Here is an 18,188-nt window from a genome sequence, read left to right as displayed (position 1 = left end):
AATCATTCCATTTTGTATAGTTCGTACAGTGAGAGTTTGAATGACAGAAAAGTCACTAAATCTACGCAATAAAATGTGTACCATACGCGCGAAATTTAAAATAACAAAATAACCCCGGTTACTGACAACCCTGTCAACCCATTTCGCGTAGGAATTTAGTGTTTTTAGTGTATTTTGTAGCATAATTTACTACCAACTTATATGTCAACTGTCGAAATCTCCCAATCTCTCACCGGATAAACTATACTAAAGAAACTATTCTAATTTTATAGGCTTTAAATACTTCACTCAGGATAATTCTTAATTGACAACTCGTCAATACTTGATGTTGAAATGTTGAAACGTTAGTAATGACAATAACAGTAATGCATAGACTACTACTCATTTATTTTGAATACCGCATTTCAAGGTCATAATTTGTGAAACTTGTGGAGCTGTAGGTCAAATTTGAGAAGATTTATCCATTGAATTGAATATAAACGAGCACTGGAACACCCAAAAACCTGTTCGTAATTCTTTTCAATACATAAATCCTCTTAAATTTGTCGCACAGCTCCACGACTGTCACAAATTATGACCTTGAACTCCGGTATTCAAAATAAATGAGGAGTACAATCAAATTTTTGAAACGTCAGAAAAGTGATGTCCAAGATTTTGTCTCCCCGACTGTAAATGTATTCTAAGACTAAATATTGTCTAATTGTGACGTCTTCTCAGAAATTAGAAAATGTATTCTATTTGTGTTATTATTTTTATTGATTTATTCTTTTACACACAGTAACAATCCAAACATTACGAAGTTTTTTGAGAATTGAGAAAATGCGAATGAAAAATCATAACTATTCTAAATAAACATTTTTCCGCGAATTCTCATTGCTTCCCCCCACTTCCTTCTCTCCCCCCAGAATCTCTTGAATTTCTTCCAAAGTTTTCCCCTTGGTTTCAGGCACAAATAATATAACAAATATCACGTTAAACACACAACAAAACGCAAACCCACAGAATGGAACAAACATTCCATAACTATCTCGCAAAACCTGAAACAATTTCGAAGTGACTGACGCTAAAATACAAAAATACACTTGTGAAACACAACACGCTAACCCCTTGACATTCGTGGGGAAAAGCTCCCCTTGTATATACATCGGGATTGGTTGAGCCCCCAAATTAAAAATAATCACAAAACTTATCAGTGCTAGTACTGGTAGAAAATTAAACGACGTGGTGTCAACATCGGTGAAGTCTTTCACGTAAAAGTAACTTCCTTCGACGAAAAGACAGAGCGCTGAACCCGCTAGAGACGCTACCAGAAGAGGTTTGTTTCCAGTTTTAGCAATAAGGAACGAGCATACACAGGTTGTAATACACTGAACGGTAACGTAAATTATAGTTGCTAGAAGAGGTGATATGAAATTACCGGCTTCACTAAAAATTGTCAGAGTGTAAAAAGTAATTGCGGCAATGCCTCCCAATTGTTGGCTATTTCTGGTGATTACCACGATAGACATCCCAACAAGATTGCCCTTTTTACTAAACAATTCTAGCGCGTTTCTTAGTTTATTGCTATTATTACAAACAGCTTCGGATAATCGTTTCAGTTCGTCTTCCACGTCGTTTTTGCCTCTGAACTTCTTCAAAGCATTTCGCGCGTGTTCTGTATCTTCCTTCATTAACAAAAAATAGGGACTTTCCGGCATCCAAATGTACGTCACGATGAATAAAACAGGCACTATTGAACTTATCACTGCAGTCATAGTGATGCTCAGATACGACCCCATGACATTTATAAGCAACATTCCAAAAATCCACGTCGCTGATATGCTTGTACCCAGAAATCCTCTGATGTTTGGATCAGCTATCTCAGCTATGTAAAGTGATATCACTGTAAATGAAAACCCATCGGAAACACCAACGAGGAGTCTTGCAACAAGCAACTCCACCATAGATTTAGCAAACGCGATCATAAACCACCCGATAAGGTACGGAATCGCTGAAATTAAGAGAGTTTTCTTGCGCCCAATTAAGTCGTTGAGTGCGGCTGCAATAAAGCACACTGGTAGTGGTGCTAAAGTTTGCATGATAATAATCCAGGAGCCTTCATCTTCAGTGATTTTGAAAGAAGTAGTGCTACCAGAAGTGTATTGCGAAATTGATGGGGATGGCCAGGCGTAGTGCATGCCGCTGGCCACAATGCTCAACAATGCTGAAAAAATTATTATAATGACGTTAAAAAAGGAAAGGAAATACCAGTGAACGTGGCCAAATATTGGTAGAGCTGGCTGCATTTTTCTGTCATTGGGATAGTTCACATTAACTGATAACATAACTATAAAAATTTCGTTAAGTACGAAGAATAAAGGTTCTAAATCTTGGACACACACGTAATACAAGAACAATAGCGGTGATTATCCTACAATTTTATTTAATAAAAAATGCAATAAATAGTAAAGATTGTAATTAAAGATTAATAATATTCAGACTCGTCATCACCAAAAATGTAGAGAATAATTAAATCCATACAAAATGAAGGGCAAGAACAATTCCCTAGGAACTTTAAAAGTTATCATAACATAAAAGTACAGTTCCACTTTTTCTTGAATGCTGCAAAAAATTAAAACAAAGTCGATTGTAAACAAGTACGGGCGTAATATGGGATAAAAAATCCCTATAAACGATAATAAATTAGTTAAGAAGAAAAATAGTTTGAAAAAGATAGATATATTCAAACATATTTATTTCTGGTCAAATATATTTCAGTGAAGCTATTTTAATAACTTGAATTTATCCCAGAACCGATAAACAATAACCATAAAATCTTAAGTCTTCAATTTTCAATGCAAACTTGTTCGTGTTCCTAAAATATTAAAACGGGATAAAGTACTTAAAAGTTCCTAAACTGTGCTCTCTCCTATCACACATCTTACTCAATTTTCACAATAATCTCAGTCCCATCCTTGGTCACGACAACATTATGTTTTAACCGTTTATGAAAATTAAGCGCCGATTCTTGTTTAAACCTCTGTCCACAGAAAATACATAAATGTGGTCGTACAGGCTGATGAACCGCGTTGTGTTTATAAAGAGAAGAATACTCTGTAAACCTTTTCCCACAACCTTCTACACTACAAACGTAAGGTTTCTCGCCGGAATGTATTCTTAAATGGTTTTTATAGTTAGTTGAAGAAGTAAATGCTTTTCCACAATTTGGATAGTCGCAACTATACGGTCGTTCACCGGTGTGCGAGCGTATGTGGACTTTTCTAATGTTGGAGGTTGTGAAGGACTTTCCACATCCTTCAATTGGGCACTCAAAAGGTTTTTCACCTAGGAAAAAAATACAGTTTCTGCTTTTTAGTGAAACTTAACGCACCTGTGTGGATTCTGATGTGTTTTTGTAGATCACCTGACGTTTTAAACTGTTTGGTGCAGAGAGAACAAGCATATGGTTTTTCTCCTGTGTGAGTACGGATGTGGGCTTTTAGAGAGTAATTTGTTGAGAATCTCTTCTCACAACCATCTATAGCACACTGATAAGGTTTACAGTCAGTGTGGCTCCTCATATGCACTGTTAGATGATAAGATGTAGCATAGACTTTATCACATCCCTCAAAAGTACATTGAAACCTTTTGACCTTCTTAGGTGGTTCTTCTTTAGGAGGTTCATTCTTAATTTTATATAAAGTGATGATAGCCTGGGAGCCATCATCAAGTTCCAACAGTTGGAAGTTAACATCTATGAACAAAGAGGTAGTTTTTAACTTTCCAAAGAGGTTTTTTATTACCAGAGTTGTCTACAGACTCCTCTTCATTAGATAACTGAGAGACTTCATTTTCTTGTTCATCTGGTGATTCAAATAAAACAGACGGTGGTTCAAGAGTGGACAAATTTTTATCTACAACCAATTTTGTGAGATATTATCAAATGTACAGTATGCAAACCTGTGGTCATGAAAACTCTTCCATCATCTAAAGTAATAAATTTCACATCTGTGTCACCAAAAGAAACATCAGGTTCATTCACAGTATCGTCAATATTAGCATTTTCTAATAGTTGCGTGTCTTCGTCTTTAAGTTCTTCATTGCTATCAAAGGTTAAATAGAAAATTTGTTTATTATTCAAACTATTGTCTTCTGGAACTGAAGGCAAGTTCAATATATCTGAAATACCAACAAAATTGTCCTCTTCGTTCTTAATGGTAAAATACTGAAACGTAGGTTCGTCCTCTGCGTTATCTAAAAAGAGAGTTTTTAATATAATAATTCACGATTTTATTTTGAAAATAGAACAATAAAGTTGGGAAATTACCCATAATGAACTTGAAAACAGTCCTCCATTTGTGGTGTATTCAGTGAGAAAGGTGGATATAGCGCAGGCGCAAAGAGGAGAGGAACAGGGCCGGACACTCGATAAATGGTCCTAAAATTAAAGGTTTAATGGCATTATCACATTATCTTTAGTTTACATGTTTGAATCAATTTTGAGAATTCAAAAACGTTCAACTAAGATTAACACGTGACAATGATGAAATTTTAGTAATTTTTACGTTACCAACCTAAAAAATGATGGCGGAAAAATTTAAATTCAAATTTGAAGAAAATTAATCCAATCAATTGGAAAATTAATTGGTTTATTTTTTTACTTTACAGAAAAAAATAATTTAAAATACACCACGTTACTTCTGGATCTAGAAAAGTTGACAACTGACAACACTTTGATAACTTTCGTTTGATAGATTCTGTGGTTTGATAGTCTTTGATCTAAATTTGTCTTATGGCACTCAGAAAATTTGTCAATAGCAGTATTATTTTTTTGCGACCAAATTTCTCAAGCCGATTTTATCCTCGGAGTCAAAGAACCTACGCTCAAAAATCCGAAGAAAAATTCAGAAAAGACTTCCGTCATCGCTACCCCCAAAATCTCGAAAGTGCTCTCAATCAACAGATTCTTTCAGAGCTCAATTCCAGCATGGTCTACCTCTCCATGTTTAGCTACTATGGGCGAACCGACGTGGCCTTACCTGGCTGCCAAGCGTTTTTTAAAATTATGTACGACGAAGAACAAAGACACGCGTTGGAGTTGATCGAGTATCAACTGTTGAGAGGCGGGGAGGTCTCTCTACATCCGCTTACAGTTCCGGAGGATAATAACTGGCTCTGCATAACACTAGCTCTGGGAGTAGCTCTCGAGTTAGAAAAACTAGTCAAAGAAGTACAAAACTGTCACAATTGGACTAGTACTAAAGGTTGAGTTGTAGAAATTAGAAGCTCTCGTTCAACTTGCTGAGGGTCACAAAGATCACCATTTTGCGGACTACATCACGTCGAGGTTCTTGACGGAGCAGGTGTGAACTTTTTTTGTTGCGTTGCGTACATTGTTTTTTCCAGAACGAATCGATTTGCGAAATGGGGCGATTGTTAACGAAAGCCGTGAGATTAGTGGACACCGGCGCTATCGGGAGACACTTATTTGATGTAGAGATGTTGAAGTACGTCCGGGAAAAAGATCCAAATGTTAAACTCCCGTTCAAAAATATATAAATGTGGAAATAAAAAGTGATAATTGACTCTGTTTATTCGATTTATCAATCACATGTTAAATCACATTATTGTTCCTAAAGCTATCTATCTATCATTACCACAAGACAAGCACCATCGTGTCAATTATCTTATCGTAAATACAAGAGCGTCTAAGTATAGTATACTTTTACATAAGTAGTTATTATAATACTTAGTTGATTATAGTCATCCTTTGGTGCAAAAAATACAAGAAGTTGAAGCCTTATTGAGTTTCCATCAATACGGATTACTCGTGTTCCTTCCCCAAAGTTTGGTCAAACATGTACACCCCCAGCCCTTCTCCGACGCGCTTAAGATTAGTGACGTGGTCAGCAATCTCTTTGATGGCATCCACCTGTTCTTGCAAATAGTGAGTCTCCAAGAAATCGCACAAATTCACGTCCATGTGTCCAGAAGCAGTACTGTGCAGCACCAGAAGACTCTACAAAGCTCAATTAACATCCCTCGGAGAAGAAAAAGAGGGTGTTACCTCATTGACTCTTTTTTCCAGGTCCAGAGCCGCACACATCGCTTCTTGAGCAGTTCCCCAGTCCTGTTTCTCGGGAGCGCCGATGTCGGACAAAACGAGATGCCCCCCTCGTTTGTTCAAATATTCAATGAGTTTATCGGCGTGATCGCGTTCTTCGTTTGAACAAGCCTTAAAATACTTGTAGAAACCGGGAAGAGCGACGTCATCTCGCTGGAAATGATAAGCCTGAAAAAGCGGGTATGTTTATTTTTGGCGCGTTACGTAATAATAAACAAATCGGCTGGAAAATTCCCAAAGAACTGTCAAGCTGTGGTTTACTAGCAACAATGATATTTTTAGGATTGCAAAGGTAACAGCGGAGGCGCATGTGGTTTCTTATTATTCGTCTATAATAAATCAATAAATTCCATATTAGGTATTAATTTAATAGGTGCTTTTGCGAGGCGTAGAAGCGTGGAAGCGTTTTTTTTTTCTTACCATGGACAAGTACGTGTAGAAAGCACTCAATTCTACATTGATCTGTTTGTTTATTGCGTCTTCACAGTCTTTATGAAAATTTTGACGAACTTGAGATTGAGCCATTTTACTGGTTAGGCAACCACATATACACAAATAATACGGATAGTTGGCGTTGGTTTCAGATTCTTGCGCAACACATGTTGCTCTGAAGACATTTGACATGCGTCTCACAACACACAAATGTCAAATAAATTGTAAAAATGGTGATAATAAGGTTGTGGACAATATTTTTCGTGTTTTTAAAAATGATATATAAATCTGATGGGGCCACGCATTGGGTCGTTACAGAAAAAGGCATGATCCAGTCGCATGTAAGTAGGAGAGAGTGATTTGCGGAAATTTTAGGTTAGGTCTTGTTTGTTTTTATATTTTTCTTGGAATTTTGACTTGTGTTGCGAATTTTTGAAAAAGTCGCCAAACGTATTGGTCTAGCTACTGAAATTAATACTGTTGCATAATTTTTTCGCTGTTTATCTGCTCCTAGTGATAACTGTGATAATTAAATGTTTACTTTTTAACACTGATTTGCATAAACTGCACTTTTTTTGATAAGAAAAACTGACATAGAAACTACGTTTTTGTACGGATTAGAAAGGAGATCTGCGGGTCACGTGTTGACGTAGATGCAATAAAATTATAGTTTACATCTAAAGAAATGGGAAAGATGACCCCAAATTTATACTTGTGAATTTCTGAGTTTACCACTGTTATCATCTGATTACGCAATAAAATTTAAGCATTTTGAATTGGTTTATAGGAGACATAGTAGTTTTTGCGAGAATAAATTACAACTCAATACCAGTTTCTTGTATTATTTAGTATTTAACTTTTGAAACGAATTAATTACAAAACACTGTTATACAATGTTTTCTTTTTATCCTCTGCAGGTCGGTTCGCCTCTGGATCTCCGCCGCCCGTACGATTTGATCTCCCTCTTGGACCAAGAAAAGCGCTGGAGCGAAATCCAGACGGTCCTCCAAGATCTCATGACTCGTAAATCGACCATCGAAGAAAAATGGTCGAATTTACAGGGCAATCCTGGAATGGAGTCGAAAATGGCTCTGAAAAATTCCGACTGTTTAATGAACGGCAAGGTGGTGAATACCGGCGAGGTTTATAACATTGCCACAAATGGAAGCGAGAGAGTGAAAGTCGCCTTATCTCTTGAAACGGAAGATGTGGCGACTTATCACGTCCCCGACTGTCAGAAGTATAGTAAAGTGGAGATAAGTCTGCCGGAATATGAACATTTTCCTTCTTTGCATGCTGAAGAGGGTGTGAATTTAGTACCTGAGGATTCTCTGGAGAAGTTGATGCCGGTAACGTCGGTGAAAACTTTCGGACATGAGATTCATAAGGAGTTGATTAAAAATTCCAGTTCGTGGGTTCATTATAATTTGGCGGCGTTGTATTGGAGGATTAAGGGGATCGGGCCGAAGGCTGTGGATTGCAGTAAACGAGCGCTGCATTTTGTCCCTCCCATTTATAGAGATATACCGTTACATAACTTGGCGGGGATTTTGCATAAATCCGGGCGGTCTTCGGAAGCAATTCTCATGCTTCACAGCGCGACGGAATATGCCCCCAAACAAGCGTTACATTATTTAGCTTTAGGCAACGTCTACTTCTCCATGGGTGACTATAACAACTCCATTTTATATTACGACAAGTTTTTAGAGTTTGAACCCGAACACAATGAAGTCAACGCCATCAAACAAGCCACTCTTTGCTTTTCTAAACTTGAAACTCATCTTATCGATTTTCAAGAGTGAGTACTGCAACAAAACAATCACATGAAGGCTAAAACCTTTTGTAGGAATGTTTTAGGATACTTACAGGGTATTTTATCCGATTTACATGATTTTCATAGTCTTCAGCAACACTGGCTTAGACTCAGTAAAAGGTTGATGTGGGAACATTCTTCTTATGATGAAGAGTTAGGTAACTTCCAGGAAGAAGCGCTGGAATCAATGTTCGGCAAGAAAAGCCAACGCTGTGTGAAGAAATCATCAACGATTTCATGTGATTTTGTCGATAGTCCAATCGCTGATTTCGACACTATGAATCTTCAAAACTTATTTCAATACGTCGAGTCAGAAACACAAAAAATCAACGAACGCATGGCTAAAACCAATCGGTTAACACCCACTGAAGATAAAAATAAAGACTACGAAAACGGTCCACAGACCTATCCAAAGTTCCCGACGACAATGTCGACGTCAGGCGAGAAGTACTTTGACGTTGCGGGGTGGCCGCAAGAAGAAGATTGTAAAAAGTGGAATCTACCGATTAATGAAAAGGAAGACTTGAAGATGCCAATTTTTCTACCACCTGAAAACAAAGGCTACGAGTAATAAACGTGACTTTAGTTGAAGTTTTATTAATGTTGAATTGTAGTATTAACAAGATTTTGACGGACGCCATTGGGTTGCCCAATGGTTCCGAACATAAGTTACCTTGGTATCCGCCGGTCTGTGATGAGTCCAATGCTTTTGGCGAGAAATATGTCCAACAGTCAGAAAGACACGTTCTTAATAATGAGATTAAGAGCAACCAGTTTCTTAAGAACCATTTTATTAAGTATGTTAATAGCGGGAAGGCGGATGAGGCGGAAATCGGACAGCGGATTATAACAGCATTAGAAAAGGTACTTTTTATTACCATTGGTACGTTACACTAGTTTACTTTTTTTTTAGAAAACCGCTCCGAGCTGGGTCTTATCCACCCTCGCTAGCCTATATTGGCGCATTCGTGGCAACACGAAAAAATCTCTTGACTGTTTAGACCTGGCACTGAAAACGGCTCCAAAGGACCAAACTGATGTCGTTTTGATCTCTATCGGATCAATAGTGCACCAATTAGGTTTAGTGAACCAAGCACTAAAATACGCGAACTTAGCTTTTAAGTTGAATTACGTGGAACCAAGTACAAATTTTTTGCTCGCTCTCCTTCATTACGAAAGTAATCCGTTGATGGCAATGTATTACATGAAGAATGTCTTGCGAGTCGATTCTGAATACTACGACGGCCAAGCAGAAATGTTGCTCAAATTGTGGGGTTGTCGTATCAAAATGGGTACTTACAACAACGTTAAGAAACCCACAGAGAAGCTTCCTCAAGAAATTTGCTCAGAAAAAGAGTCGTTTAAAGGACAAGGTATGATTTGTTCAGCGAATGGTGATGATTGTAAAACAGCTTCTATCCAGTGTTTTCATACAAAAAGTCTGGAAGGTGACTATTACTAATTCTGTGTGGCTTGTGTTTAGTTTTTTGTTAATTGTGTAGATGGTGTAATCCTTAAACGTCCCCTTGCCAAATTTAAAACTGGAGTTAAACATTCATTAATTTCTACCATCATTGCTGCTGAAGGTTCCGGTGATAGTGAACCAGATCAGTCGCAGCTGGAGAGGATTAGCGAAAATCCTCATCCTTTCCATATGAGAATTTTACTAGGGGACGAACATGTCAGCCAAGGTCCAACTCCGGAGTTTTATGGTAAAAATCAACCACCAAAAACTGTCGTGTAAAACTTGGTTCCAGTGGGGTTCAGCGATGACTCCGCTTCAGAAACAGTCCTCCATGTTTACGACAAATCGGGTACTTACCCCTTGTCTTCCCATGGATGCAAAGAAATAATAGAAGCTGATTGGGTACATTTTACATCGATGTGGCAATCAATCGCTGCGCGAAACATCGAGTGAGTATTTTGGAGTTTCACTCAACCAAGCTTGACTCAAATTTTAGTATTGGTCCTTACCTAAAACCATTGCCTAAAGGCTCGAAGAAAAAGGCGATAAAACCTTACTGCGGCGAGGCTGCTCTTAATCCCAGTGACACCCTTCTCAACCACTTGACAAGTAAAATACTAAGAAGTAAATTCACCACGTCTCCTGATAAGAGTTTAGCCGAATGGTTGGGGATCATGGCTGGGGACCACAAAGCCTCCGTTGAGGAAATCGGGGCCAAAATCGGGTTAGCTTTAAAAGACAACACCACGTCTTGGCTTCTAGCCACCGCGGCTGCTCTCTACTGGAGGGTTCTCGGTAACGCTGAAGAGGCGATTGTCTGTCTGCGACTCGCTCTCAATCATGTTCCCGACAACATGAAGGATGTTCCTTTGATAAGCCTGGCGAATGTCCTGCAAAGGTTTGTAGGTTGTTAGGTTTTCGGTTTCGTTATTCTCCTGTCTTAGGTTTGGATTCAATGCCGACGCTTTGGAGATCGCGTACTTGGCGTTGAAAAGCAACCCGAATTTCGTAGTCAACCATTTTACAGTAGGTAACATACTTGCGTCCATGGGGGACTTGGAAGAAGCCATATCGTTTCACCGTTCGGCTCTTGCTTTGGACTCGAATTTCGAACCGGCAAGAAATCGATTACAAGCAATCCTCTGTACTTTGCTCTTCGACGAGTCTGGAACTTTAAGAAACATACCTGATAATTAACTAAATAAAGTATATGAAAAAGATACTATTTTTGCATGCATACAGATTATATCGTGTTGCCCTTACTGTCAACAAGTATAGATTCTTTTAGTTTCACCAGTTAGGTGTCTAGACTTTCGTTTTTCTCAACGAATCTTATTTATATTTTGACTCGATACGTGTGATGTAAATTTGCAAGTGATATTTTCAAGTTTAGTTGTACTTACTCTCAATTTGCCAAAGAATTGGAATTTGTGTTCACTATTTTAGTGTTAGGTATTTATAACATTCCACGGTTTGATACTTATTTCATTTGAAAATTGTTTCTAGTTGTTTTTCATTTCACTTTTTACGTTTTCAACACATTTTTAGGTAGGAGAAAGAAAAGAAATGGAGTCTCATTTTGTTTTCAATTGTTACTTGCTGTTTAATACATATGAAACGATGTGAATTTGTTTTTTATTCTCACCTTTCTCCCAAAAAATTTTATCTTGCGATAATTTCATTTATATAACAAGTCTTGATAATTTTTTTAAATAAATTTTAGGTTCTGCAGTTCATAGGGACATTAATTTTTAAGTTCATAAATTTGTAATATGATTTCAGAGTTATTTATCTGGACGTAATTGGTGGTTCAAGCAATTAACTAGTCGATATTGTTAGATATTTGTTTCTATCTTGTTCTTCATGCAGTGAATTTAAGGCTAATTTACTTACTTTTTTATTATGGTTTGGCCTGTTCGATAAAATTTTGAAAAATGCAAACACTTTTTTTTCTTGAAAATGGTGGATGCGCCAGGATACTTTTTATTTTTGATGTTTTCTACCTTTATATTATAACTGATATTGTTAATCTAAAACTTTAATTAGTTCACGAATCTCAAGAGAAAAACTACTTATTATACCTCGGACGAATTTAACAAAAATTAATTGGTTGGTTTCTGCCCTCCACGTTAATGAAAAAAAAAAACCGTCGTTAGTTTACTTTATTGATTTCACCATATGTTAGACATCAGGAAGTAAATGAATGAGACGATTTTGGGGTTTCTTCAAAGTTCTGTTAGTACCGTCCATTTATGCGCCCACATCGGACAGAAATTTACCACGAAATTACAATCAGTCTTTTTATTTATAATTAATTACAAATAAAACAGCATCGAATTTAGAATTAACGAAATTAAACATTTATGCAGTTAATTTTTAATATTTTTGCCTATTCCTGATAGTACCTCGCAACCTACAAATATTTATAAATAAAAAGCGTGGAACAAAGTGGCATGAAGCCAATTATGCAAGATAATGGCAGTGTTTTAACTTTATATTTTACAGAACGCTAACGGAAACGTCATGTGATAACCTGGGCGGAGCATCTCCACCTAGCGTGGCATGCTCCGCCTAGGCATCTGTTTACATTTACACTTTTGAATTTTGAAAATGCTCGTCATTTTGGACGCTTTTGCTTATTTTTTGCGTCAAGGAATTTAGTAGTTTTAATTTATTTTTCACTCTTCTTTGTTTGCAGAAAATCCGATGGATATTACAAACTAACGCTTGTGGTCAATAAAACAGTAGTCCAGTGAAAATTCTCCACGTGCACCTGGTGGAAGTCTCATCAAAAATTGATTGTAATTATATAGAATGTCCAGTATATCTGAGTTTGTCATCCAACGGGTTGTTACCTCCTGGGGGAGTGCGATGCGTGAAGTGTTTGAGAAATAAAACTTCAAAAGAGTAAGGGAGACGTGGAAAGGAGACATGCATTTTTAATAACAGCGAAATATCAATTCTGCATCGATTTAATGGTAAATGAAGGTAACAGGTTTTAATACAGAGAAAAAACATTACGTATTAGAGTTGACAGTAAAAAGCTGCATGTTGCCGAAATCCTTGGTGGCACCTTCGGAATCCTATAACAATACAAAAAAATAGAATAGTTTTAGCAATCATTTCGCGATTTTTTTAACATTACAATCGTGCTATTAAAAAATTAAAATTTTTGGTAATTTTTCTGCTTCGTCTTTACAATTGTGAAACGTAAACAGTTTTTTATTACCGAGAACAAGAACGTCTTAATTATTTGTGTTCGGAAATGGAATCAATAAATTGATTCACATTAATAAATAAATAAACAAACGTTAATTGGTGCCTAATTTGTGCCAGAGAGTTTGATTTTTTATCCGATTCGGTGTCCTTGCATTTTTCAAGTATTTGGAGGCTTAGATCTATCAATTAAATAATGAAATAGATAATTAGAACAAATTGGAATAAGTTTTTTTTTCTGGTTTTACACTAATACTGACTTTAGGAATTATTCCATCAATAAATAAAAGAGAAACTTTCACACTAAATTATAAACGTAAAATTGATTTTCTTCATATCTTAGAACAATTATGGAAATTACAAATTAAATTGTGCAAGTCGCGGTTAACTTGTTAACAGTGCATCAAGCGAAAGCTCATGAATAAGAGAACAAACCGTCCAGGTACACCGACTGCAATGAATAATAAGAAATTTACTTTAGCTTCAATTCTACCCAATTGATTGATTAATTGCAAAAATTTCGATATTTTAGATGAAAATATAAATCGAAGTTATAAATTCCTAATTGCTTATCAATATTAAAAGTTCTACTATCGATTCAACTTGTTCCAGACACTGAATATAACTCTTAAAAAATTAATGGTGAAAAACTCGCATAACTCCTTGATGATTGTAGAATAAGAATACCCACAATAGCCGCTGTCACACGCACAAGAGTCCAAAATTTCTAATCTTGTGCAGCGTCCAGCAGCTGCAGTGAGATTCTGCTGTCCTTCTGGAAACGAAGTTGTTGGAAAAACCCACCCCACACAAATTACACTTTTTTATTGGCGGACAACTGTAATTAGGTATCGTAGGAAAGTTTCATTGTTGTCAATGTAAGAAATTATAGAGTGCACAACATCGGCAGATGGTCAAGTATTGTTATTTCTTCAGGAAATAAAAAGACAAGACGACGGTCTCTTCATTACAATTTTTTTAATAAATAATGTAAGAACTTGAATACAAATCAATATTAGGGTCAGTTGAAGTGTATTCTTTCGTAATAATTATAAGGCTGTATCCCGGGGAAGAACAGATGGTTGTAAATTATTTAAAGTACACTTGTTCCCAACTAGCAGACACGCAATCCATATTATATTAAAAGCAATGTTTTGTGAGTGTCATTTTGTTATAAATAAATCTTTTTGTTTAATTGTGTTTGTACGTGGCTTTAAAAACGGCAAGTGAGAAGCATGTGATGTGACTTAAAAAAAAAAAAACAAAAAAGTGGCAGTCAAACTCGCTGAAGAAGAGTGAATTATTTAAACAATTGTGTTATTTTTAACAATACCGTTGTAGTTTACAGTCACTTGAAGCACCCACTCTGTCACAATAAATGATACCAACTAAAGCCTTTTATCAGGTTTCATCCCCTATATAGACGCTTACCCCCTCTCCACAAGTAAAGCCAATATTGTAATTACGGTTACTTATCTGTATTCAATAAAGCGTCGTCGCCGGTCCGTCTTGAATCTTCATACATGTTGAAATGAATTTTGACCACACTTTTCGGTACAGAAAATTCATCAAATATAATTGAAATGATAATTGGAAATAATTCCCGGAAACCGGAAGGAACAAAAAGATAGATCCTCGTCATCCGTTGTGTGATACCACACAAGTGCAGTCTAGCCTTATACTTTTACAGGATTACTGCGAAACCCATCAAAATCCGACTTCCGTGTCTAATATCCAGTTACAAATATCAAGTAATTATAGTTTTCCTCGGGATGTCGAGGACGCAAAGAAGCGAACCCGTCAAAGGCAGAAATTCGCTAAAAACACAACTTCTAACCCAGACGAGCCTCTTCTTTTACATCCATGCTTTTTTATACTTATTAAAAGGTTTTTTACTAGTTAAAAATTTTTAATTGTGTTTGAGCACGGCAGCGTTAAAATCAATACGCTGCAATTTTGTTCGTTGCGTATTCTACCATTCAAGTCTCCAGCTTCAGAGTTTTGACGTCATTGCATCGTTTGACGTCATTCTTGCCTATTCTGTGTAAATAGCTTAGTATGCGAATTTCGAGGATTATCTTGAAAGGATTGCTGGTTAACTTGGCTTTTTCGAAATGACGGTAATGACGCAGGTTTCAATGGAATTACAAGTTTTTAATTTTATGAGCGTGGGATATGGTAATAAAGGTGACTAAAGGCTTTAATTAGGAATTTCGAGTTCAAAGTAAGTGGAATTTTATTATTAGTAGGAAAATTGCTTTTTTATGTTGAGTTAAATGTCAGATTTTGTAAACGGTGCGTTTCAAATGGATAAATAAAGTAAGGACTCGAATACTAATCACTCAACGGAAAACTTGGATTAAAAACTGTTGATTGAGATATTTCGAAATGAATTAATTTATGAATTATAGGTTTTTTTGCAAGAAGATCCTGGAAATCAAAAAAAAAATTTTAAAAGTTAGTTTGTTTTCAATTTTTAATATTTAAATATCCAAGGATAATCTGTTTTTCCACCTTAAGAATATTTATTTTTGTTCGTATTTTAATTAATGGATTATAAAAAATAATCGACTTTTAAAAAGATCACAGTGATTCATAAAAAACTGTTATTGGATGGATTAAATAAATGCTATTTTTTATTTTTAATAAAAGATACTCATGTCCGAAAATTGGAAAAAAATATAAAGAACTTTTTGAAAACGTGAGATTTGTCACATTTTTTTTAAATTTACATCGGATTCTTTAATTGCTCAACATTAATCAAAATTAAAATGTAATAGATTAATATTTTTGCTGCATAAAGACAGACAAATACACAACATATTTTTTTAATTAGAAGTGTCGTCATGACAGTTTGAGATTGGTCCAAAATTAATAGCATTTAAAACAAACATTTAAATCGTAACAAATTTTCAATAAATATTTTACCAATTTTAACAATATTTAAAGATTCTTTTTTCTTACTTTGGACTCGCACTCTATTTTACACATATTAACTTTTTTTAATAGTTTTTTTAATAGTACAAATTAGTACCTCTGATAGAAATTTCGGGAAATCAGTTAAAAACTATTTTATTTATGCGTACCGATTTCTGCGTAGATAAGCTTTTCAAGGCAAAACATCACAAATTAAATTGAATTAGAGCTTTTGGTACCATTGAGACGTGTTATTAAAAACAATTTTGTGTTTCAGTTCGATTAATTACTTTAAAAACAACTTTTAGATTTGTAGGACATTGCTTATGGTTCCGACGCACGGAGCAGTAGGCCTACGACTTAGTTTTAGAGATTAAAATTTAATTTCTTATTGGAAAAAATTTTAACAATGTTTTGTATCACTCTCATTAAATTAAATTTTACGTTTATACGCCTCAGTAATTTTTTTCATTTTTTACTTTTGCATCGTAGTTTCTAGAAAAAATGAGCAGAGGAATTATTGTCTTAAAATAATTCTAAAATTACTCCAAAATACAAAGTCAAACTAGCTTTTTATCGCCAAAAATTCACAAAACAGAGAAAGTTTTACATATTTTTGATGAAATTTTAAAAAGCAAGAATTCAAAATCTTGATCAATATAAGAAAAAATAATCTAAAAAATTCCAAACGACCAAAGCATACACACTTGAAACTTTGAAAATATAATTTTATGAGTCTTCATTCTAAATGTCAAAGTCAACACTGCTTTTATCACAAATTATTTTACCTCGTTTAGAGTTATTAAAAGCACGGATTTGGTTATTTTATCATTTTCACATGTTGATAATTTTAGTTAACACAGGTTTTCGTACAGGTTGTAAATTACAACAGCACTACAACATAACCTCCATGACACAGAGGAGTAATTGCGTCTATTTTGAGCTACGTATACAGCGTGTTTGTCACAAGGAAAAAATTTGTGCCACATTTTGATAATCTGTATTTTCATCAGAAAAATTTTAGGGATTTTGTGTAAATCCAAAAGTTGTATGAAGCAGAAATATGCATATTTAAAGAATGGGATCCAAAATAGCCTAAATTATGCAAATCGAGACTCACATCAGATGTCAGATTCAACATATCAAACAACTATAACAACCACAATCTTAAAAATATTAAAAATGTATTAATCTCCTAAAGAGTGTTAAAACAAGTTATTAAAATTTTTTAATAACTAATAAGTACTCAAATATTAAGTTATTAGCAAAAATATAATTAATTCGCCCGCTTTAAATTGGAGAAACTTACCACAACTTTTTAATTAAAAAATCTTACATTTTTAATAAGCAAAACTTAAAATAATAGTTATTTATCCAAAATGCACTACAAAAGTGGTCTTTATTTACTCATTTGAGATAGATAAACTGTTCTATTACTCTAAAGAGACCATAAAGAAAATTATGCTACATTTCCATGACAACAACGCAGGCATAGCTTTCTAAACGGTAAACATTTTTCACTGATGTTGTCACTTCTGTCAATTCTTTTAATGTCTTAGTTGCAACCAACAGAGGCTTTGGATAAAATCTAGTATTACACTCGAGTGTAAGGGCAAATTATTCACTCCTAAAGTTTTAGGAGTACCTATAACATAACTAATTTGTTGTCGTGAATAATTTGCTTCTTTACACTCTTATTTAATTAATATCTATTGTGAATATATCTAAGTGAATAAAGACGAATTTTATTTAGAAAAAAATAGTGAAGCGAATGTTTTTGAGTGGATAAAATTTGATTATATCTCACAATTTTTTTCTAATATCGTAGGATTAAAAGAAATTATTGCTTATCGTAGGTACTTTTTTCGTAAACCAATTTTAGTTTTTCTGGCATTAAATTGCATATTGTAACTGTAGTTTTATTCAGAACAGTTTGTGGGATGCTTTCTTTGGTTGTTTATTATTTCAAACACATTTTCAGACTCTAAATCGACAAATTGCCAAATTTTAATTTTATTTCTTAATTCGCGTTGTCAATAGCAAAGTGAATAAAGTTTTGCAAACATTTTTATTATGCTTTTGAATGAAGTATTGTTTTTATAATTAGATTTATTATTTTTAAGGATTTATTAGTAGGAATAGGATTTTATTAGTAGGAATAGGAAAAAACTACTGAAAATATGCCAAAATCAGCATATAAAACTTACTATTTGAAAATTTGCGATTTAAGCATGTTAAAATTT

At 34.9% G+C, this 18,188-nt stretch overlaps 5 protein-coding genes across 6 annotated transcripts; 2 read left to right on the top strand and 3 right to left on the bottom strand.

Moving 5' to 3' along the window:
- Window positions 1-839: 839 nt before the first annotated feature.
- LOC148169978 (trehalose transporter 1-like protein) lies at window positions 840-2,354 on the bottom strand. Its single transcript, XM_088044244.1, has one exon. It carries the CDS (start codon window positions 2,322-2,324, stop codon window positions 840-842), a length of 1,485 nt encoding a protein of 494 aa, XP_087900370.1. The 5' UTR covers window positions 2,325-2,354.
- A 48-nt stretch (window positions 2,355-2,402) lies between these two features.
- Window positions 2,403-4,413, bottom strand: LOC148169977 (uncharacterized). Its single transcript, XM_088042685.1, has 5 exons — window positions 4,307-4,413; window positions 3,940-4,233; window positions 3,783-3,893; window positions 3,371-3,733; window positions 2,403-3,324 (listed from the first exon to the last, which is right to left on the bottom strand). Exons 1-5 carry the CDS (start codon window positions 4,308-4,310, stop codon window positions 2,921-2,923), a joined length of 1,176 nt encoding a protein of 391 aa, XP_087898811.1. The 5' UTR covers window positions 4,311-4,413; the 3' UTR covers window positions 2,403-2,920.
- Window positions 4,414-4,768: 355 nt separating this feature from the next.
- On the top strand, window positions 4,769-5,538 carry LOC148169976 (soma ferritin-like). The gene is made up of 3 exons (XM_088042686.1): window positions 4,769-5,209; window positions 5,256-5,342; window positions 5,386-5,538. The coding sequence occupies exons 1-3, from the start codon at window positions 4,772-4,774 to the stop codon at window positions 5,536-5,538; spliced, it is 678 nt and encodes a 225-aa protein (XP_087898812.1). The 5' UTR covers window positions 4,769-4,771.
- Window positions 5,539-5,554: 16 nt separating this feature from the next.
- Fer3HCH (Ferritin 3 heavy chain homolog) lies at window positions 5,555-6,685 on the bottom strand. The gene is made up of 3 exons (XM_088042684.1): window positions 6,524-6,685; window positions 6,047-6,271; window positions 5,555-5,998 (listed from the first exon to the last, which is right to left on the bottom strand). The coding sequence occupies exons 1-3, from the start codon at window positions 6,626-6,628 to the stop codon at window positions 5,804-5,806; spliced, it is 525 nt and encodes a 174-aa protein (XP_087898810.1). The 5' UTR covers window positions 6,629-6,685; the 3' UTR covers window positions 5,555-5,803.
- A 13-nt stretch (window positions 6,686-6,698) lies between these two features.
- On the top strand, window positions 6,699-11,440 carry LOC148169974 (tetratricopeptide repeat protein 17). Of its 2 annotated transcripts, none has more exons than XM_088042682.1 (9): window positions 6,699-6,876; window positions 7,453-8,333; window positions 8,382-8,915; window positions 8,963-9,212; window positions 9,262-9,721; window positions 9,935-10,060; window positions 10,106-10,262; window positions 10,310-10,711; window positions 10,758-11,440. In XM_088042682.1, the coding sequence occupies exons 1-9, from the start codon at window positions 6,766-6,768 to the stop codon at window positions 11,008-11,010; spliced, it is 3,174 nt and encodes a 1,057-aa protein (XP_087898808.1). In that variant the 5' UTR covers window positions 6,699-6,765; the 3' UTR covers window positions 11,011-11,440. The 2 variants fall into 2 exon arrangements, with proteins under 2 accessions (XP_087898808.1, XP_087898807.1); XM_088042681.1 differs by having other exon boundaries at window positions 9,262-9,796; window positions 9,851-10,060.
- The last annotated feature ends 6,748 nt before the right edge of the window (window positions 11,441-18,188 follow it).

This window comes from Gnatocerus cornutus, chromosome 8, assembly GCF_029298725.1.
Source record: "Gnatocerus cornutus isolate USDA-ARS CGAHR chromosome 8, icGnaCorn1.1, whole genome shotgun sequence".
NCBI lineage: Eukaryota > Metazoa > Arthropoda > Insecta > Coleoptera > Tenebrionidae > Gnatocerus > Gnatocerus cornutus.
The sequence above is the reverse complement of the archived record's forward strand: the minus strand, read 5'-3'. Positions and strand labels throughout refer to the sequence as shown.